Below are 20,496 nucleotides of genomic sequence, written 5' to 3'. Positions count from 1 at the left end.
CTTGTACCAATAGTTTTAGTCAGCCACAAGGGAGGCTTGCGGAACATTTATTTGAATGCGAGAACTTGCAAATAACTATAGAAAATATATATTTTCTGCTTATAAAACATGAGAACAAACAGTTGGCCTATATATCTATTTCTATGCATCATCTAAACTTTTCAACACCAAGAATCAGAATACAACAAAAGTCACATTATCTTTTCACACAATCATCTCTAGCAGTACACAAATGTAGTCTGGATTTGTTTTAATACATTGTTAACTGTACATATAAGGAAAAGAAACAAACACCATAATTAGACATTTTGAAATTATATCCCTTTTCATTAAGAAATGACGTTAATACCAGAATCATTTTTCCATAATGATGCATCATTTATATTAGATCACACAAAGAAATAAAAAAATAATTAAAAAGTTATTAGCATTGGACTGAGTCCAGCGCCCCCCGGGGTCCAGAGCAGGGCTCAGGGGGGCGCTGGCGAACTGGGAGGTACCAAATAAGACAGCTTTTGATCATAATACTTAAAACATAAAAATACTATATTAATTATTACACAGGTAGAAGAACAGCGGCTTAGCAGTCTTGAATAGTTCAGGTACAGAACATACACAAATCTACCACTTCTTAATTTTCTTCATAACAAGATGCAACATCAAATTTCAAATCACACATTCACAATCTTTGAACATTTTCAGTACGAAAACAGAACAGAAAAACAGAGGGACAGTTTTCCTGCAACACTGATCACAGGAAAAAAAAATATTTTTTGTATATAAGTATATATGAAACATATATATTTTAAATTAACAGTCAAATATATGAGCGTATATACATAGTTTTACAAGGTAGCAAAGGCAAAGAAGCTATTTGCAACATCCCCCTAAATCCTATCATATCAGATAATTGTAATAAATTATCCATGACATCTATTTGAAAAAAAAAAACATCTTAAAACTACAAGTTAAAAGTCGGTCAAAATATTAGAGAATCATCTTTGTTTTCAAAAGTGAAATAAGATATTGCACCTTTCTTAAACCAGAGTACAATAAAATGACAATGAAAAACAGCATACAATGCACAACAGGAATTAAATAAGAACTATTGCCACTGGCTGACATTATTCCGTGTTTTAAACCGTGTAACAAAAATACATTTCCTGTAACAAAACATCACAGTTTCATTTCACTGAATTATGTAAAAGGAAAACATTTTTAACACATCTTTTTTTAAACAATGACATATGACAAATGGTATTCAAGACTGCTAAGCACATAATCATGGTTTCATTTCAACAAAACTAGAAAAAATAGATCATATTGCCTTTTGAAATGTTACAACTCTTGGGTTCATTTTGGCGGTACAATCTGAGTCAAAGACAGGAAAACATAGAAAAACAAAAACAGCTCTCTCAAGTCCAAAAAGGGATCCCAGATACTGTCTATCCAAAATAACAGTGTACACAAGCATTTAGTAACAAATAACTGTTCCTGATTTTTAGAAATATTACTTTATCATATAAGTCATTCTACAGCTAGTGTTTCTCACTAAGAAAAAAAGTCTTCAAGGCGTTGCAAATCTAAACCCCCTCCGTTAGAAAAGGGTTGTTTTCATCCTCAGTGATTCAAGTCTGTCCCCTGGGCGTCTTCTCCTAATGATCCTGGAGAGGAAACAGTTTGCTCATCATTGCTTTAAATAAATAAACCCATCTGGTTAAACTCACATTTGTTCAAAAAAATCTGGCGAAATTTTTGATTTTTCTACTTTCAACAAATTACATCAGTAAGAATTGTGTGATAAAGCTTCACTGTGAAACAAACACTTAAAAACCACATGTGCTAAGTGACTATCAAAGTTGCTGCAGAACTACTGATAGTTTTAACTGTGCTGTATTCGTTTTCAGTCAAATGTGCTAATAATTGCATTTCAACGCTGATTTAATAAGACAGCTAAGTGACAGCTGTTTTTGAAATGCACGATTAAAAAAAACTAAAGTAATTGCGTTTATTTTGACTGATATTGCAATTACGATATGATTCGCAATATTGGAGAGTTTTAATTTATTATCATACTCCATCATTGAATAGTATATTGAAATGATTATGGTGTGTTTTTTTAATAGAAACCGTACCAAACTGTAGAATATGATTTGTAGGCCCAGATATCTCTGCAGCTCCGAAATCACTCATTCAAAATGTTATTTAACACATTTTTAGCCTTTAAGAAATATTGGGATTCCGGCAATTTGAATATTTCACTTGTCCATAATCACAATTTGAATATCATTTTAATGAATTGTGCAGCCATAGAACCAAATGGGCTTTGAGCTGATTGACAAGATAAGAAAGTATTGAGAAAAACACTAACACGGTAGTTTTTTTAAAATCATTTTATAGGATTTGTTATAAATAAGCTACCAGCCTGATCCTGCAGATGTGTGTTTCTCACCTGAAGGCCCGGGGCTTGTGTCTGCTGTGCCTGGCCCTGGTTGAAGTAGGCCACGGGCTGCCTGTAGAAGTCCACCCAGGCAGCGTTGTAGTCAGGGTTAGAGCTCTGCTGAGACGCAGGACCAGCGCTCTGGCCTGAAGAGGAGGAGAGGAAACGTAAGTAAGCAACAGACGAGCAAAATAAGTCACACGGAGGACAGAGCTAAAAACCCATCCTTCAATCCCCATGAGAAAGACTTCCAGTAGCTCTCACCCCAGGCTTTGTTGTACTCGGGAGCAGAGCTCTGGGCTTGGTTTTGCTGACCTGAAAACAAACAGGTGGTTACATTTTGTTTTTTACAATACAAATCTTAACTAAAACTTTTATCTAACCGTTTTGCTGAACAGGGTTTTAAATTAAAGTTAGAAGGATTTATGCCTATAATCTTTCCTAAATGCATGATTGTATCAGGCTTGTGTGACCAGACAATAAAGAGTTTAAGGAAAAATAAATGTCTTTGGAAAAAGTTATAGAGTGACACTTAATCAAAAATATCATTTTCTCTTGCCTAGCTTTTTATAATACTGCTCCCAGTCCATCTGGCCCGTCTGGGATCCATTGTGACCTGAAACCAGACACAGATAATACCAGTTACTGAGAGAGCGCTCTGCTTTTCACCTTCTGCTCTCATCTGTTCCCTAATCATTTCCATCGACGGCACATTTCAAATCTGTCCATAGAGGAAAGAGGTGGTTAGCCACAGGAAGCAGAACCATCACAGCCTGCTGCTGACTTTGATTAAACTGCAGTGACACACAACTGTGATCAAAATAAAATGTGCTTTCAGAGCCAAATGTATGGGCTTCATTCCTTCATTGCAGCTCAATTAAATATCTCGGAAAGGATCATATTTCCTTTTTTTGGTCGAAGTGTCTTCACTTACTGTGGTCCTGCTGGCCTTGAGGCTGCCATATTTGAAAAGTTGTCCCCCATCCTCCGGGCATGAACGTCTGATTCCCACTTCAGAAAAAACAAACAGACAATGCAATGTGAGTATTTACCTTAGGAAGACATCTTTAAGGCGTGTTCAGACCAAACTCCAGTGAAAACTTGAGAAAATGCACACTTGAAAGTATTACTTCACCTTTCAAATGACTACTTGTTAACTCAATTTCTCATCGCATATTAAATTGGATTTTGGAAAATAATTAGTTCATCTGGCAAGCCTTCACATTGATCATTTAATAAACAAAATGCATGAAAAGTGCTTTCACAGACGAGTAGCGCACTTTCAGGTTTACTGCATCTGTAACACATCAAAAATACGTTTCAGGACTTACCATGTGATCATTTGGTCACTTTTCCACAAGCCTTCTCCCTTTTGTCTCAGAGCTTCAGGTGACCACTTATGGCAACTATTTTCTCTTCCATTTCCGATATTTGGACGACGTCAGTAGGATATTAACGCTGAAATGCTTTTGTTACAGACGCATACTCAGTCGCCTGGTGCTTTGCTTTATTTGTAAGCGGACTGCGTGAATTTTCACCTCCGAGTTTGTTTTGAAAACAGCTTTACAGATGACGTTGTTACACTTAAGTCTGCTTAAGTGGACGTTGTTAGAGGAATGGAGGCTTACTGTTGAGGAGGAGTGGTTGGTCCTTGGTTGTAGGGATTCATCCCGAAGCTGCTGTTGCCTCCCATTCCTGGGCCCTAGAGCGGAGAAAGGGAAGAGGTGGAGAGTGAGAGACCACACTTGTGTTTAAAAAGGAAGCCAACAGGCAAGGTCAGAGGGCAGGGCCGGCCGCTGATGCACTCCATTAAGTCCATTTGATGGATTCTTTATGTTTAACCTCTGGTGACATCCTGCCGGCCACCAGGCCCACAGCAGCGCCGCAGCTCTCAGTGACATGTGCGCTCATGAATATCAGGACACACAATAGCGTTTCGGGCCTGAGCCAGACCACCTACCCCAATTCTCTCATCGATCAGCTGCCGGGCCTTTTCCAACTGCTGAGGGGTGCCTCGGATGGAGAAGATGCGCACGTTGGGGTCGGTGTTGGGCGGCGGGTTTCTCTGCAGCTCCACGTGGGCACGAGACTGCTCCTTGATGTTCTTGATGGTTTCCCCACCTGGAGGAGCAGCAAGCGATAAGGAAGAATATAAACAACGGCTGCTAACAATGACTAGTACAAATGTGTATTGTAGATTGATCTGCTGATGATTTCCCTGGTCTGAGGAAGTCAGAAGTTACAGGAAGATAACAAAAAATCATATCATAAAAGATCATTAAAAACACAAAATCCTCACTTTGAAAAACCAATCAATTGTTCAGTTGGCTTCCCAGAGTTTTCAACCAATTCTGTGTCAATTGACTTATTGGTTAATAAACTAATTCTTTAAGTCCTGAATCATACAATCATACAACATGTTTTTGTATGTGGCTCAATACGGTTGTAAAAAAAAACCTTCCTGATATCAGACATTTGGGGATTTTGCTTCCTACATTTATTGTAACTTTGCAAAAGCAACCATATGACGATAATGCCTACTTTACATAGAAATGAGAAAGGAAGCAGGGTTTTTGTTGTCCCTCTTTACGTAGAAATGAGCTGGACACTATTCATGTTTTCATACGTGTTGCGTCTGAAAACCAAGTGAACACAGACACCACACATCTTGGTGTTATGCTTGTTTTTGGTCAATACTCAGAATTGTAACCCCAGCGTTACCAAGTCTGTAATCAAATGGTTTTAAGTTTCCTGAAGACGTGAATCTGCAACTCATTAATGGGGACCCTAACCCATCTCTACCATCTTCCCCATGTGGCATGAAGCCAGAGAGCCATCACACAGACTCCCTTCACTAAAGTGGTGCGATAGATGCTACCTTATGAAGACTCTGGCTTGTGTCTCTGCACTTATCTATTCTGTGGTAACGTCCATGCAAATCGGGAAACAATAGGAGACATCTCCTGCACACCTCCCCCCCCCCGCTGCATCAGATGCCATTTTCCCGACGTGTGGGGAGAGCAATTACACCAGCAGGGAGAAATGAAACATAGCTGGCAGGAGAAAAGGGGACAAAATTGAAGCGTATCCTCCTTCTGGGATATCGTTTGTCTCTTTTAGCCTTTTCATTCTTGACTCGGTGTTGTCCTGTGTGATGAGAGGAGGGAGTGAACAGGGGGCACATAGACGCTACCCCCCTCCACAATACCCATCTGAACCAAAAGGGCTGAGGGTGCTTCCCGGGGGGACACCGGGGCTGTCCCAACATCAATTACACATTTGTTCACTTGTGGCTGACACTCGGATGACCCTGGCTGACCCCCCAATGAAAACGCTCATCAAAAACCTCTCCTCCTCCCCAAGCCTATTCCTTGCTGCCAACAGACTGCACATGGGCCATTAACCCATTGTCAACCAAATGAAACTTCTGCCTTAATGAAGCCATTATGAGCTCTTCTAGTCAGACAGCAGAGAGCAATGAAGACCCTGACTATTCATTTCATGGACTGGGCTGTAGTGAGGGCAGATAATACCATCCTTATTAATGAGACTGGTTTAGTGAGCTGGAGAAAAGGAGGGCACACAAAAGTGCAACTGGTGACCGCATTCAAGGCAACGCCAATGAACTGGTTAGCTGCTGGTGGGGGGGGGAAACTCTCAGGCCTCCAGGGAGGAAAACATCCCAGAAGGAGCAACAAGGACAGGTCTAACCCAACTGCAGCTTTGCATTTGGCAGAATGCTCAAAATCAATATTATACTGAAAAGAGTATTTTTGTTATACATATTTAAATGTATAAAGACATAGTTAGTACCTTTAAATCAAGAAATAACTAGCTGTGCCCCCATGGATAGAGTTGGTTAAACTGTATTGGTTAATAACCCTTTCATAAAACTTGGCTGTCTATGCAGTAGAAGCTAAATAGTTCTTTATATTTCTCTTTTTTTGGAGATATACAAGGCACACCATGACCAACTGTTAATCAAAGGACTCGCACACAAAGATACAACTAGAGGAAATCTAGAGTTTCCGAACCACCTAACCTGCATGTTTTGCACTGTTTAAGAAAATTCACATATGCACAGAGAGAAAATGCAAACTCCCCTATTTGGCATTGTGTGGCTCTTGCCAAAGCTCACTTCTACATGTTGACAGGAGGAGCTGGGCATTGAAGCAGTAAGCCTGAGATTAATAATGTTGCTGCTGAGTCACAGAACATTTGACTTTACAATTTATCTGTGTGAAGCAAACCATTTACACTGATTTGGCATCTCAAATTATAAAAAAAAAACTAAAAAAAAGGCATCACCACAACTCCACTTAAAGACAAGAAAGAAAATAATTGAATTTTGGCTAAGCATAGGAGAACAAAAATCCACTTGCTGTACAATCCGATAGCATTTCTATCTCGCTTCAACAACGTTAGATTGTTCTGTGGAAGTGAAAAAACGACTTTAACTGATAAGGGTACAGAAATGTCAAACTGAAGAGTGAAATTGTATTTAGTAGTAAATATTTGTAATAATGACTTAAGCAGTAGACTTCTACAGAGAAATAACACAAAAAGGGTCCTCTTATTAGGTTTTTTATAGAAATGTCCACTTTCAGGTGAAAAAAACCTCCACTGTGAGATTTAACTGAAAGCAGAGGAAAACCTAGAAAGTGGACCTTTGAATTTTTGATTTTTAAGCTCAAAATTCATGACTTTGGTATTATAATGCTCGTTACGGCACTGAATTCATGGCGTAATAAAGTCTGAGCAGGTTGGTGGGTGGCTTGATTCGTCAAGCTGTGTGTCTGTGTGTGTGAAGGGGGTCAAAACGGAGGGGCAATGGGCTGCATATGGCATCGTAAAGATATTAATCACCGCACCCTTTAAGGGGCGGCTGACAGCACCCAGACCCACCGCCATCCCGACCATATTGGCCCACTTCATATGCTAATGCTCAGAGAGAGGGACGCAACGCCCAGGTTTATTTGTTTCCCTCTCCCCACTACATGCACAAAAGCCACTTGACATTTCTATTGCCATGTTTTTATCTTAGGTAAAGAGGCCCACTCCGAACCCGCCCACAACTGCAAGCACACACACACCAAGGAGACATGCATGCACACACACTACTCTCACACACACACACTCGCAGCCCTTTCCAATGCAATGGTCAATGACTTTTAAATAGCTGGCAATAGAGTGGGCATGAATAGCCAATAAGCTAATTCCTCCTATTCATTCCCTCGCTGCACTCTATTGGGCTGAAAGACCCTCATTAGATGCCAGGCAGCCTTCCACATGATTGAGGGCTGTTATTATGCACCTTTAACAATTAATGTCACATTACACGCATTATCCCCGTCATTAAGCCCTTAGTGAAGCCAATGAATGCCACTTGTGCTGTATACATGAGCCCTGGAGAGAGAATAGGAGGGTGGTCACTCACCCCTCCCCTTCTCATCAGTTTCACGCAGTGGCCGAACACCAAACGGCATTCAGTTATTAAAAAGAGAAAAGGCAATCTGGCGACTTGCATTATACCCTTATTAAGAGTTTCATATTGATGGACTCTATTATTTCTCTCAGACAGCCAGAAACGGATTAGCTCAGGCACGCTCACCCCTAAAAGCAACTTTTAAAGTGAGCTAGCAACCACAAAAATAGTATTGGCTATATACACAAAGAACCACCAAACGGTTCACTGAGAAGCCAAATACAATACTAGAAACTGAATGGAAATATGTTCTTTACCTTTGCCAATCACCAGTCCACACTTGTCAGCAGGTACTGCATATGTCACCTCCTGCAGTCCTCCAGAGCCTCCACCTGCTCCTCCTCCTCCTCCTCCTGCTGCTCCTCCTCCTCCTCCAGCTCCACCACCTGCTCCTCCTCCTCCACCTCCTCCTGCCATGTTGCAGTCACTTCGGCCTCTGCGTCCCAATACACCTCCAAACCCATCTCGCTCCTACAGGAAGGGACCCAGAATGTATCATAAGTTGGATAAAAAAAGTTCAGGCTCCCTGTATAAATTCCTTACAATTTAGAGATGATTTTTAATGGATATTTAACAATGGCATTCATTCTTTATTTAAAACTCATAACAGAAACTTTTGCAGTTGATTTGTTTTTACCAAAATAACTACAATAGTGGGTTGCATTTTCTTTTTTTACATTTTAAATTCCCTTCAGTGGAAGTTTTCTCTGGGCTTGCATAACCAAACATCTTAAGAAATTATCAGAGAACAAACAAACCGTAAGACCAAAAAGTAAGGTTTATTTTTGGTCAAAACAGCAGTGCAATGTGCCAGAAAATGGTTGCATCTTAGAAACTAAAAGGAGCAAAATTAAAGTACAACATCTAAGATATGCCCACATATGTAGTTCATAAAAACATTTTTTTAATGCGGAACACATTTTCTTAAACACAATGTGTTTTATTCATAACAATTTTATTTTTCATGTGATCTAATGACACTTTTTTTAGACTAAATCTAGTAAGTTGGCACAAATGAGTTAACTGGACAGATGTTTGCAGAAGGCAGAATCACTAACCTGAGCAGTTTGGACCAGTTCATTGATGAGATGCACCGCATGGTGGCAGTGGTCGGGCTGACCCATCACCTGAGCAACTCTGTCAGGACTGACTCCATCATCTGGACCACAAACACAAGGGACACAGAAGGTCTTTCAATGCTCCGAGATGAAATACTAATTAACTTCCAAGTGCTTTAAAATACAAGTTAGTTAAGTCAAATGAGCAAAATACCATATATATATTTTTTTATTTCAGTGACTTGCAGGTTTACATTTAAAAACGGAGTGAGTAGTGGATAAGTGCTAACAAAAGTATTGGACATGAATCAAAATCTGTCCATGAATGATGACGGTTGTGAAGGAGCTCAATCACTACTCATTACAGCTGTAAACCAACCAGACTTTCACCAACTAGTATTCCCAAACAAATGACACAAGCTGTCTTTAACGCACAGATACATGTTGTTGGGTTTCAAGATTAAAAGGGCGGCCAGTTTAAGAGATTACACATTACTACTTTTAATTATATTAACTACATTAGGGCGGGTTTTTATCTTCGTACCTTGTTTGAACTGGATCCTGACCCCAGCATCGTTCTGAATCTTCTTGATCATATCTCCGTTCCTGCCGATGATGATGCCAACAGCAAATCTGGGTACAACCACCTGGAACGATAAGGACAGTGAGAGGAAAGTCATAGAAAAAGGAGACAAATGTATCTTAGGTTGATAAAGTGATTCTTACATCCAGACTGCTTCCACCCATTTTGGATCCAAAGTCTGCTCTGCCGACCCTGAAGTCTCCCTGGTCCTTGTCTCGGATCAGCTTCACCACAAGTTCACGGGCTTGCTATAAAAAAAAGACACGCATCTTCATTTCTTATTTCTATTTATTTTACACAATCAAATATTTTGACAAGGATGTGGAACATAACATAAGTCCAGCTGAATTTCTCTTAGTAAACAAAGATGTTTTCAAATGTTTTAGTGGAACACTGAAGGCATAAAATGTGTAAAATTGAGTGTAAAGTGAAAGCTGGTGACACGCAGTGAGCTCTTCGGAGACCGACCTGCACTTTGTGGGGATCCCCCGTGATTCTCAGGGGCTTGTCCGCTCCAGTGGGCATGGGGTCATCCTGAATCATTATCATCTGCACTCCTGTTCTCTCCTGCAGGGGTACAATCACACACCAAAGAGTTACCTGGGGCTCAAAACACTGTTCACTCAAAAAAACAGGTTTTAAAACCACCAAACAGACAAATTCAACATCCGATCCTGGAGGCTTTTGGAAATGTGTTATCATTACATCAATTTCTTATAATTCCACATCTTTTATTGACTTTCATCCTGAAGCTGGATATCACCAATAAAAGAACAGGGGTCCAAAACATTGTACAACTGGATCCAATTCAGAACCAGATGTAGGAGGGCATCCCCTTTTCAATGTGCTACTCTGCCAAGAATGTGGTTTAGATAACTGAGATTCATCTGCTCCTTTATATTACATGTCATCCTCTACTAAACACAGCTCTACTACAGTTGTGTGTTTATCGCAGTCTGTCCCCAATGATGGTCAGAGAAATGTTTGACCATTGTGCCCATCTTTAGAGTGGCTCTGTAGTCTATAGCAGGGGTTCCCAAAGTGGGGGTCACGAGATGATTACAAATTAAAAAAAATTTAAATTATTATTAATAATAATAACGTGTGCATAGACATTTTTCAGGGGCGGTATTTTGGGGGTCGCGGGCTGAAAAGTTGGGGAACCCCTGGTCTATAGGACAAAGTCCTCTAATATATAATGTTATTTTCCACATTGAATGCAATACCTTATTTGACCTGAACTATGAATTATTTATTTTCACAATTGTTGCCCCTGAATGCCAGTTTCTTATGAGGAAAATCAAACAAAATTATTTTAATTAAAGTAAAGGCTGGGGGGAATATTTATTGACTTTTCAGTCTGTGTCAATAATATTAACAATTATTTTGGATTTTGTGCAGAAAGCCAGGAAAATAGCATGTATGTAATAGCAAAGGGAAAACATCTTAATCTGATGACAAATAGGAGAAACTACATTTTGAACCCAAACCACTAGATTAAAAAAGCCTCGTGCAAAAGTAGTGTGAAGTTATGCTGTGGGCTAAAAAAATAATAGTTTTTCGGTAATTTGGCTACGGTGTTTATAGTCGAAGCTGAGGTTGAAGTCCAAAAGTTAAACTGACTTAAGACCGACTAGATAAATATGGTTGTTAAATGCATGTTTTTACAGTAACTTCTGTACATTCAGTGCAGTCCCACACCTGCAGCTGTTTGATGGTCTCTCCTCCCTTGCCGATGACCAGGCCGACCTTGTTTGCGGGGATGAGGATCTGTTGGATCGAGCTGTTGCCGTCCATGTCGCTGTGGAAGCCGGGGCCGTACCGACACTGCTCCACAATCTCACTCAGCAGCCTCTTGGCCTGGCTGTCGGGGGAGGAGCGAGAAATACATTTGTCATCACATACAGACTACACACAAAAAAAACTCTCCTGCGTCGCATTTCTCTTTGTCCATGTGAAAGAGGTGTTCAGGTGATTCAGTGACTGATGAGGAGCAGATGTGAAAGAGATTAGGGTTCATGCCCTCTGTGTCTCAACAATAGGGCACACTTTCAGTAAATCTGTCAAAGTTGACAGGTGAGACTTACTCAATGTTCTCTGGGCTCCCAGTCAGCGTGCAGGGCCGGTCCAACATGCCTCCACTGTCTGTAACAAAAGAAGCACAATTAACAACCAACTAAGAACAGAGGTGAAAACTAAAAGACTCTTACAACAGATTTGAATTACTCTTCTGGCTTCAATTTTTGCAAACTGCTCTTAATGTTATTCTGTGGCTAAACAGTTTTATGTTGTTCCTTTTACATCAATACCAATACACACAAGTAGTGTTTAAGTATTTCCAACACCACAATTGTGCCTCATTGGACATGATTTAAGGTGATCATACAGAACTACTTCTTCCATTAATTCATGTAAAAACAGCCTTCTACTTCCAGTTTTCAAACACACATTAAAAGCAGGGAAATATGCAAGTGAAGGAACAATAAGTAAAACATGTGATTCATGTTTTCAACATAGAGTAAAACCAACTACAGACCACATTTAAAAAAGACACATTCAGCTGTGGGCAAACTTGCGAGCTTGTTCAATCTAAAAACAACAGTCACAAGACTAATTAAAAATGGTTATCTGTTGTTTACTACACTGTAGTCTGATTACTGACGCTAAAGGCTACAAAGTGCAACATTGGCGTGGATAAAAGAAATACAAGATTCACTGATCAGTATTGAAAGCTCAGTTCGATACAATATTGATAAGAATTGGAATCATTACACCCCCTAATAATTGTATTCGACCCAAACCAGAGATTTGTTGAACATACATTTTTATAAACTTGAATGGATATTACTTTTGAAAGGTGTAAATGCTCAAATATTTCCAACACTACGAAAGGTGAAAAATACAACCAGTCTTTAAAATGGCCCCGCATTTTACTGCCTACTTAGTGTGTGGTGGAGGCCTCATTTAAAGCCATGTTTATGACCCCTGACGAGTCGATGGATATCATAAAAGAATCACACTAAACTCAAGGAGAAACAAGGGATTTAAATAATGTTTTTAATCATAATTTACCTGAAGCAATCTGGATTTTACAACCCGATTCCAGCTGAATTCTTGAGATCTGCTCTCCTCCTTTTCCAATGACTATAGAAGAGGGGGAGAGAACACACAAGTATTAAGCCTTTTGAATTTAGACAGGGGCCTCAGGCAGTGACCCAAAAACTGAGTAGAACGTCAATACTGATGATTACATGTCAAACATTCATTCAGACTATAATGAACTGAAGAGCTACTTACTGAATCCCACCATCTTATCAGGCACTTTGAAGTCTTCTGTAGCAAGAGCCCTGGGAGAGATTAGGACATGATCAATAACACTGGATGACCAAAGAAAAGAAAACCATGTCAAATCAAAAAGTAGGGCTGCTTTCCTGAGCGGAGAGTATTTGGGCTGCTACTAAACGTCATCATTTATCGTATCGGTTTATTAAATGTCATATTGAATAGTGCACAGTATAATTGATTTGAGCACAGTTTGACTAATTCAGTTATTTTGTCTGACCAACATCTAAAAACAGAGTTTACTTTTATATAGTCAATATGAAATATTCACTTTTGAGAAGCTGCCACAACCAGTGAATTTTGATCATTAATACGAATACAAATTCCTGATTTGTTGAAGTTGTTGTTGACTAACTGTTGTTGACTACTTGTATTACTTATATGGACTAATACTTTCAGCTCTAAAAATATAATTCTCCGGCAGATTTTTTTATTAAAGGTTTTTTGTTTACTTTCTTTTAAAGCCAAAATGTGAATCAGAAATCCTTTATTCGTCACACAGAGAGGACATTTACAGAGTTACAGAGAAAGTGCCAAACATTTGCTGCTTACAGCTTTCTCAAAAACTCTTAAAACTACTGAACTGAGGCACAGAGTAAACCCCAGTAATACATAAAGGGCATTTAAAGGAACATGAACAGGGATGTGAGTATTTCTGCTCACCTTTGATGTACCATTGCACCGAGGTGGTTCCCTACTGAGAGAGGTGGGAAAACAATTAAAATGTAAGATCATGGTTGACGATGAATAATACTTTGAATATCTGTGGAAATGACACTGGAGCAGAATAAAAAGAGTGAGTCATGTCTGGAGGGGACGGGAGCAGATGGATATGTTTCTGCCAATCCTTCATGTTTGTGTCTGACCCGCAGCGGGGGGCTTTCAGCCGCATGGTAATCAGGCCTGTGAGTGTTTGAGTGAGTGTTTCAATCAGAGCCGTTCAGAAGAGAGAGAGTTCAGGTCAGCGGCTGCTGGTCCTGAATTGAATTTCGACATGTAGCACCAGGCAAGGGTCCTGCAGGGTCAGTGGAGGATGTGCTGCCATGGACGTGAACACCTGAGTTGATATCTAGCAACTTCAAATCAATTTTATGGTCGTTTGCACTGATTTCACTTCCTCTGGAAATGCACCGGGGTTAACGCTTGAGAATGGAACAGCTATGAATATAAAGCAGGAGGTGCACCGAATTCATACAAAGACAAGACGGTAAAATAAAGTCTATTTGTATACTTTGTAGGGCTGAACCAAGTGTCCCCCTTTTTTTCTCCATTTGAAGATTCTATTGAGGTTTTTTTTTTTTAATTGTTTGTTGCCATATTTTGAAGATATCAGCCAAAAATAAATATAAATAAAAAAGGCAGAAAACTATTTTTGAAAATTACTACATCCTTTTTTACAATATACTAAGACTTTTTTTTACTTTATAACACTCACAAATGTTAAATATTGTGCCGCCCACACTGGAATCTATTTAAAAAAAAGTATTATACTAATTATATTGGTGTCAAAAAATAGAAAAGCATTACAAAAACGTTAGAAAGTTGATTAAAAACTAAAGTTACAACTTTATGTATTATGTTTTGAACTATTTGACTAATTCAATAACTTAATAGTGAGCTAACTCCAGAACTAGAAAGATACCAATTCTGTTATTTCACAAGTATTTGTGGACAACCTTCAAAGAAGAAAAACTGAGGACAAATGGTTGAAAACAACAGCGCATCAAATAAAGATAAACCAGAATTGCAACAATTTATCTCTCCATGCATTCAGGGCTGGACATCATTCAAACAACCGTGACAAGATAAGAGGACGACGGGATAAATGACAACCGCTTCCCCTTCATGGATATGAGACGGATCAAATCTGTGTTATGTGTGCAGGCACAGCAAGTAGAATCTTCTTTCACTACAATGCACCGGCAGATACTTAATACTCCAAACAAATATGAAAACACAAAACCATGGCTCTCATTTCAGAGTGAGTAGTAGCTGTGGCTTCATTCCCTCCAACACATGTAATGTGCTTTATTATCCCTCCTTGAGATAACATTTAAAGTGTACCTTGTAGAGTTGCTGACCACTAGGTATGCAATGGAAAAACCCATTGTGCGTTTTGTTCAAAGCCAGGTATTTGCATGAAGAATGTGTCAACGACTAAATGGTGGTCAAATTACTTATCCATTGTTGTGGTTCCTTATAGAAATAAAACCAGTTTAGTTCATTTTCCATTGGCTAGTCAGTGCCCACACACATTACACATCTAGTTTGTAAGTAGATACTAAGCAAGTAATCAGTGTTGTCTGTTGATGGATAAAAAAATAAAAAAAGTGTCCCTACCTTCTGGAAAAGAAGACCATCAAATAAATAGAAATGCTTTGCAATTATTTCATAAGCAAACAAATGCATCTGCACATTAGTAAAGACTAAAGGGGACACATGCACGTTTTAGTGAGTTACCAGAAGGTAAACAAATGGTTATTATGTAGGGGCCGTTTTGCATACTTTACAAGTCTCAAAAAAAGTGAAATGCTACATTGGGTTATTTCCTTAATTGCTCCAAACCATCACTGTTGAAGCTTTGGTTTGAACTGAAATCGTGTTCATTCACAACTTGTAGCTGACTGGTAAGGGAAAGATCCTTCCCAAACTGAAAAAATAATAGTCTGAACAGCTAGAAAACTGCCACTTTTCTGCAGAGACTAGATAAACATTGAGAGCTTTTATATAGCAGCATGGTGTTTTCTTTTTTGAAGATGTCCACATTTATGTTAGAAAGGATAAAAGCTAAAGCATTAGACAGAGTGGTTGCGAGTATATAAATATATCAGGACATTCAGCCGACATGCATCCGTGATAAGCATGTGTGTGAGGGCTTACCTCCATTGTCTAGTGAGCGCTTTTGGCCTCCAAAGCCGTAGAGGGAGGGGTCTATGACCGGAGGGGAACTGTTCATGATGGGCATCTGGTCTCCTCCCATCTTGGCTGCCATCTGGAGACCCAACACAGTAAGACAGATGGAATAAAAGGTGAAAAGTGGATTTGTGATGATATTCTCTTTGAACGCACATTTCCTTTCAGAGACAACCCTTCATGATGAAAGTGACACATTTTCTTTTCTTACTGCTTTCTTAAAAGCATCACGTTTGCTGTGAAATTGTGTTATCTTTTTGACAGCAGCTGAAAACTGCACTTTGTAAATCGGGGAGGAGACTGCTGTAGTTCCAGTTGAGGCTACCGCTGCTTTCCTCGAAACATCCATCATGGGCCAGCTATCACTGACTATCACTTTGTTATACTTACACTGACAGACGACACGGATCATCACAACACACGTCAATTCCTAAAACGATTGGATTTGCTTGTAGACAAGTTGCAAGAAAGTTACAACCAGTTTTTGCAATTAAATAACTTTATCAGACGGCAGAAAGGAAAGTGGGAAAATTGACTAAATGCAGCGAAGGAGGAAAGACGTTCCCCCGCATAAAACTTCAAGACGAGTGCATTACGGCTAAGCTTAAGTAAAAACCAATATATGTCTACTTTTATAATGATCCACTTGCCAGCCTAAAGTAGATGCTTGAGCTGTGCCGTGATGGACATTTAAATCTGCACAAGAGCGCCAACAGCATTTTCCACTACCCGTTAATCTGCCACCTCTTCATCCACACTAAAGTATAGCATTTCAGAAAATTACACAAAATTGACATCTGTGCCCGATTGGAATTTCTTTCACAATATGAAAATATCTTGACAGCAATTAAAGTCCTCCATCACCTTCAGGGATGATTATCTACTTCAGAGAACCACCAGTGGAAGTGAGAGGGGAGCGGTGGAAATAAAGACGCAGAAAAGGAAGCAGGTGTGTGGGGTTGATGTTTTCCATGACATTTCTGTAGCTGTGCATGTCAAGCAGCCTGGAAAGCATTTGAGATGGAAAAATACTTACATTTTGAGTGCAATTAGTGTTATTCCCAGATATGGTTAACTACAGCTGGGTAGATACCCGAGAAGCATCTCCCCGAACACCTGCTGGTTTTATAACCCGTTTTCATTACAGAAAACTGTAGGTGTATGTTGTCATTGTTTTAACAGTATTTTTAGCGATATATTGAATTTATATCCCAGGTTTTGTTCAGAAGATAAAGGATCTTTTTATTATTATTTACAAGCTTAAGTGACTTCTGGTGATCAAATTGCTATCGAGTCATCATTGTTCTACACGTATCTATTGCTTGTTTAGTGAGAGGCAAATATGAAGTAATTTTCTTTCTTACGTTGATCATAAACACTGTAATCCAAATGCATGCATCTGTACGGAGCCCAGCTTGATGCTGGAGAGCACTTTTCACATTTAAAAGAGGTTATATATTTGTCCTACGCCCTAATTACGCAAGACAATGTCCACAGTGGATAAATCTTAAATGCACGATTTAAGTTATAGTATGTTATACACATGAAGAAAAAGAGCTTTTACAAAAAGATCCCAAGTCTAATCAGTTATCTCTAAGCACCACAGCGCAGCAGTGTCAAGTATTTATGAGCCAGTATTAAATCACTGATTACTTTTTCCTCGTCAGAACAACTAACTGTTTATTTGTCTTTAAAACATAAAAACATATAAATATGAACAACAGAATAGTGCTCTATTAAAAACAAAGTAAAGGGACAGAGAGCAGGAGTGGGATAAAGGGCGAAGATTCAACAGACGTGTCGGGTTGTACCTAATCTTAGCTGTGATTTGCCGTTTTTTATTAACCGACTGAAAATGAGGAAAGATAAGTGATCTTTCAGGTGTTTCACTGTGGCAGGGCCTTTATGAAAACATTACTGTTGACAAATGTGGTTTTTATTTATTTTTGAAAGTTTAGTGTAGACTGGGTCTTAAGTGTAATGACGAATTAAGCTAGTTTGAAATCACATACAGAAAACAGAAATCTATCTTTATATTAAAAAACAACAACACTAAGTATATTCATATACATTGAGCCTGCCAGCTTAGAGGATTAAAGCCCTTAAACTAACTAGGACAAATGTATCTTGTCTGATACGGATTCACGCGAGTGTACCTCAAATTATAAAAAGGTGCATTTTTGTATACATACACACGCACACCAGAGGCAGCAGTCTGGTGGATTTAGTGGCAAAAAAAAAAGCCTTTTACTTAAACCTTCTGACAGTTCAAACCTGTTGACTTATACTGAGGCCACTAGGTAAACACCACTGAGGATTGGATGAAAATCCTGTGACATGTGGTCACATGTGGAAACCAAAGTATGTATAGTTTATATTTAGGGTCCAAGAACACCTTGTCCATTGGGCAATGTGGCACAACTGTTTTGTCACTGATCTACTTCACTATTCATGACACTCACTGTGGACTTTTTTAAAATAATGTACTTGTATGTTTATTATTGATTTACAGAGAGCTATGTCAATCCTAGTGTTTAATATCGGGATAGGTACATTTAATGACACAAAGATCCTGGAAATAAACATAAATAAATACACATAACAATAGCGACAAGCAGGAGGAAGAACGCTACAGGAAAATGATAGGCTTACTGCCTAGGTCAACATCCTGTGATTTAGGCTAATGAGTTAATGGACTTTTTGTGTGCTTTGGTTTTGCCGGCTCTAATAAAAGTTAGGTAGTCAAACAAACGCTGAACATTACATGAAATGCATTGCGTGCATCTTAAAGATTTAAATGTATGGAGTGTAAAGAATCAAAGAACAATCTTCCACTTCCTATTTTTGAGACATGTGCCACATGGATGTCATATGATAACATGCAAAACCACATGACTAGTTCTGTTTCTATAAGGTAAATAGAGGCAAATCCACAAATTACCATCAGCCACAAATGGGCAGACATAAATAGCCCTTTAAAGGGGTTTTTATGCAAGTTATTCTGAGGTTTATCTTTGACTATTAACGTCAGTATCAATGGCCTTCTGCGATTAATGATGCAAGAGTGAGGTTACTGCCCACAATTTAATCTCGTATAACCTGTTTAATTATTGCTAAGAGGTGACATGTTCCTTCACCAGTGGCAGTTTGTGGTTTTGACATCTTGTGAAACTGCTTATGATCATATGTGTGAGAAAGTCTAAGGAGATGTCATAGGGGGCTTTAAAAGCATCATGACATACACTTAATGACATGTATGTGAAATGTCATGTTTTAAAATGGGTGTATTAAAATGAAAGCAAATGTGCTAAATTATTGCTTAAGATTAAGGGGTTAAAAAAATGCAGGGACATTTCATTTGTTCATATCTTAAAATATACACAGGGGAGCTCAACTGGTAGCTGTATGACTAAAGTCCAATTTACAAACTATTAAGAGCAGCAGTGTGTACTTATCTTCTATTACAGCATAAGTACTGTGACCCTCTCTGCTACAGTCACTACTATCTGAATATCAGGTAAACAGGGGAAGAATTGAAATACAGAAAGCTTTTTAAATGAAATGTTCAGGTATTTTCCGGGCAGCAATGGAAAAATCCAAGTGTGCTCAACAGGAGAAGTGGAGGGGGGCTTATTTGAACAGATGACGTTACATTACATACATGGCCTTACTCCAAGGCTGCTGCCATTAGGACACAGAGTACCACACACGCTAGCTAGCTAACACAAGCTAGCTTCCACACGTGATTTATATTACGCTGAAAATACGCAACACGTTTTATACACATGGTTATTTTTAAGTTGCTGAAGGGAAATGGTGGAGTGTAAGTGTTAGTACTGCATGTGATCACTGATTAAGCTCAGTGCGTCTCTTTAACTGGGGCAACAGCCGGTTATACTTAAGCTAACTGAGGACTTCAAAACTAGCAAGCTAACTTTTTGACAGCGTGTCCAGGCTTCGTGTTTAACCTCATTATCATCTTTCGTCACGTTGTGGGTCGAGCTGCAGGGTATCAAACTTGTGATAGTAAGTTAGCATGCTAAGCTAACTGCAACTTATGTGGCTTGACAACAGGTTGCAGTTTGTCGGCTTAACTTACAAAAGTTGCACAAACTTCGACATCACAAGAGGCCTTCGTGTTTTTGCGTGTAACATGGCTTTGTGTGGTGGTTTTGACAGCTTTGACACGACTACTTAACACGTCTTCTGTCCCGAGTTAACTCTAATCTGTTCCCTCAGCTATGCTCTCTAGGCTACTTAACGTTAGCTGGCTAGCTAGCTGGGTGCATGAGGAGTGTCTGTAGTAAGGGGGTCCTGGGTGACCAAAGTCCTGCCCTGCCCAGCTGTCAAACCCGCTGTCTGCGGTCCGAAAGCGGTAACCGTGTGTCCGGTTTTACCTGTCGGACCCGGCGTATTGTGTCTGCGAAGTCATCTTTCGTTCCGGGCTGAGCCACCGAGGCCTGTCCCTGAACCAGCTCCGCCATCATCATCATCCGCCTCGGCAGCTGAGAGCCACACTTTAAAAAAAGAAAAAAGGAGCTGCACACGTGCCATGCCAAAGCTTCGCGAGCCACAAGATCTCGCGAGATTCAGCAAAACCCACACTTTAGGAACATCTTTTACCATAACATTTTATACTAAACTAACTTTATTTTTTGGTAAAATCTCACATTCA

The 20,496-nt window shown here is 39.4% G+C and overlaps 1 protein-coding gene across 4 annotated transcripts; it reads right to left on the bottom strand.

The window, feature by feature from the left end:
* Window positions 1–35: 35 nt before the first annotated feature.
* fubp3 (far upstream element (FUSE) binding protein 3) lies at window positions 36–20,365 on the bottom strand. Of its 4 annotated transcripts, none has more exons than XM_034123144.1 (19): window positions 20,219–20,365; window positions 15,789–15,900; window positions 13,572–13,605; window positions 12,864–12,913; window positions 12,639–12,710; window positions 11,654–11,711; window positions 11,268–11,430; window positions 10,035–10,133; window positions 9,710–9,814; window positions 9,528–9,630; window positions 8,984–9,084; window positions 8,183–8,396; window positions 4,401–4,561; window positions 4,069–4,142; window positions 3,375–3,454; window positions 3,000–3,056; window positions 2,705–2,755; window positions 2,453–2,586; window positions 36–1,664 (listed from the first exon to the last, which is right to left on the bottom strand). In XM_034123144.1, the coding sequence occupies exons 1-19, from the start codon at window positions 20,312–20,314 to the stop codon at window positions 1,656–1,658; spliced, it is 1,773 nt and encodes a 590-aa protein (XP_033979035.1). In that variant the 5' UTR covers window positions 20,315–20,365; the 3' UTR covers window positions 36–1,655. The 4 variants fall into 4 exon arrangements, with proteins under 4 accessions (XP_033979035.1, XP_033979036.1, XP_033979037.1 ...); XM_034123145.1 differs by having other exon boundaries at window positions 3,375–3,451; XM_034123146.1 differs by lacking the exon at window positions 3,000–3,056.
* Window positions 20,366–20,496: the final 131 nt, after the last annotated feature.

This window comes from Trematomus bernacchii, unplaced genomic scaffold (genome assembly GCF_902827165.1).
Source record: "Trematomus bernacchii unplaced genomic scaffold, fTreBer1.1, whole genome shotgun sequence".
In the NCBI taxonomy this organism is placed as follows: Eukaryota; Metazoa; Chordata; class Actinopteri; order Perciformes; family Nototheniidae; genus Trematomus; species Trematomus bernacchii.
Note: the sequence above shows the minus strand (reverse complement) of the source record. Positions and strands in the feature narration are given on the sequence as shown.

Bases quoted from the DNA above. Each gene is read 5' to 3' on its own strand.
- fubp3 (XM_034123144.1), bottom strand. From the start codon at position 20,314: ATGATGATGATGGCGGAGCTGGTTCAGGGACAGGCCTCGGTGGCTCAG. The intron at 3,455-4,068 runs GTAAGCCTCCAT...TTGTTTTTTCTG, and splicing joins CCAACCACTCCTCCTCAACA to AAGTGGGAATCAGACGTTCA. The intron at 2,756-2,999 runs GCAAGAGAAAAT...GTTTGTTTTCAG, and splicing joins GCAGTATTATAAAAAGCTAG to GTCAGCAAAACCAAGCCCAG.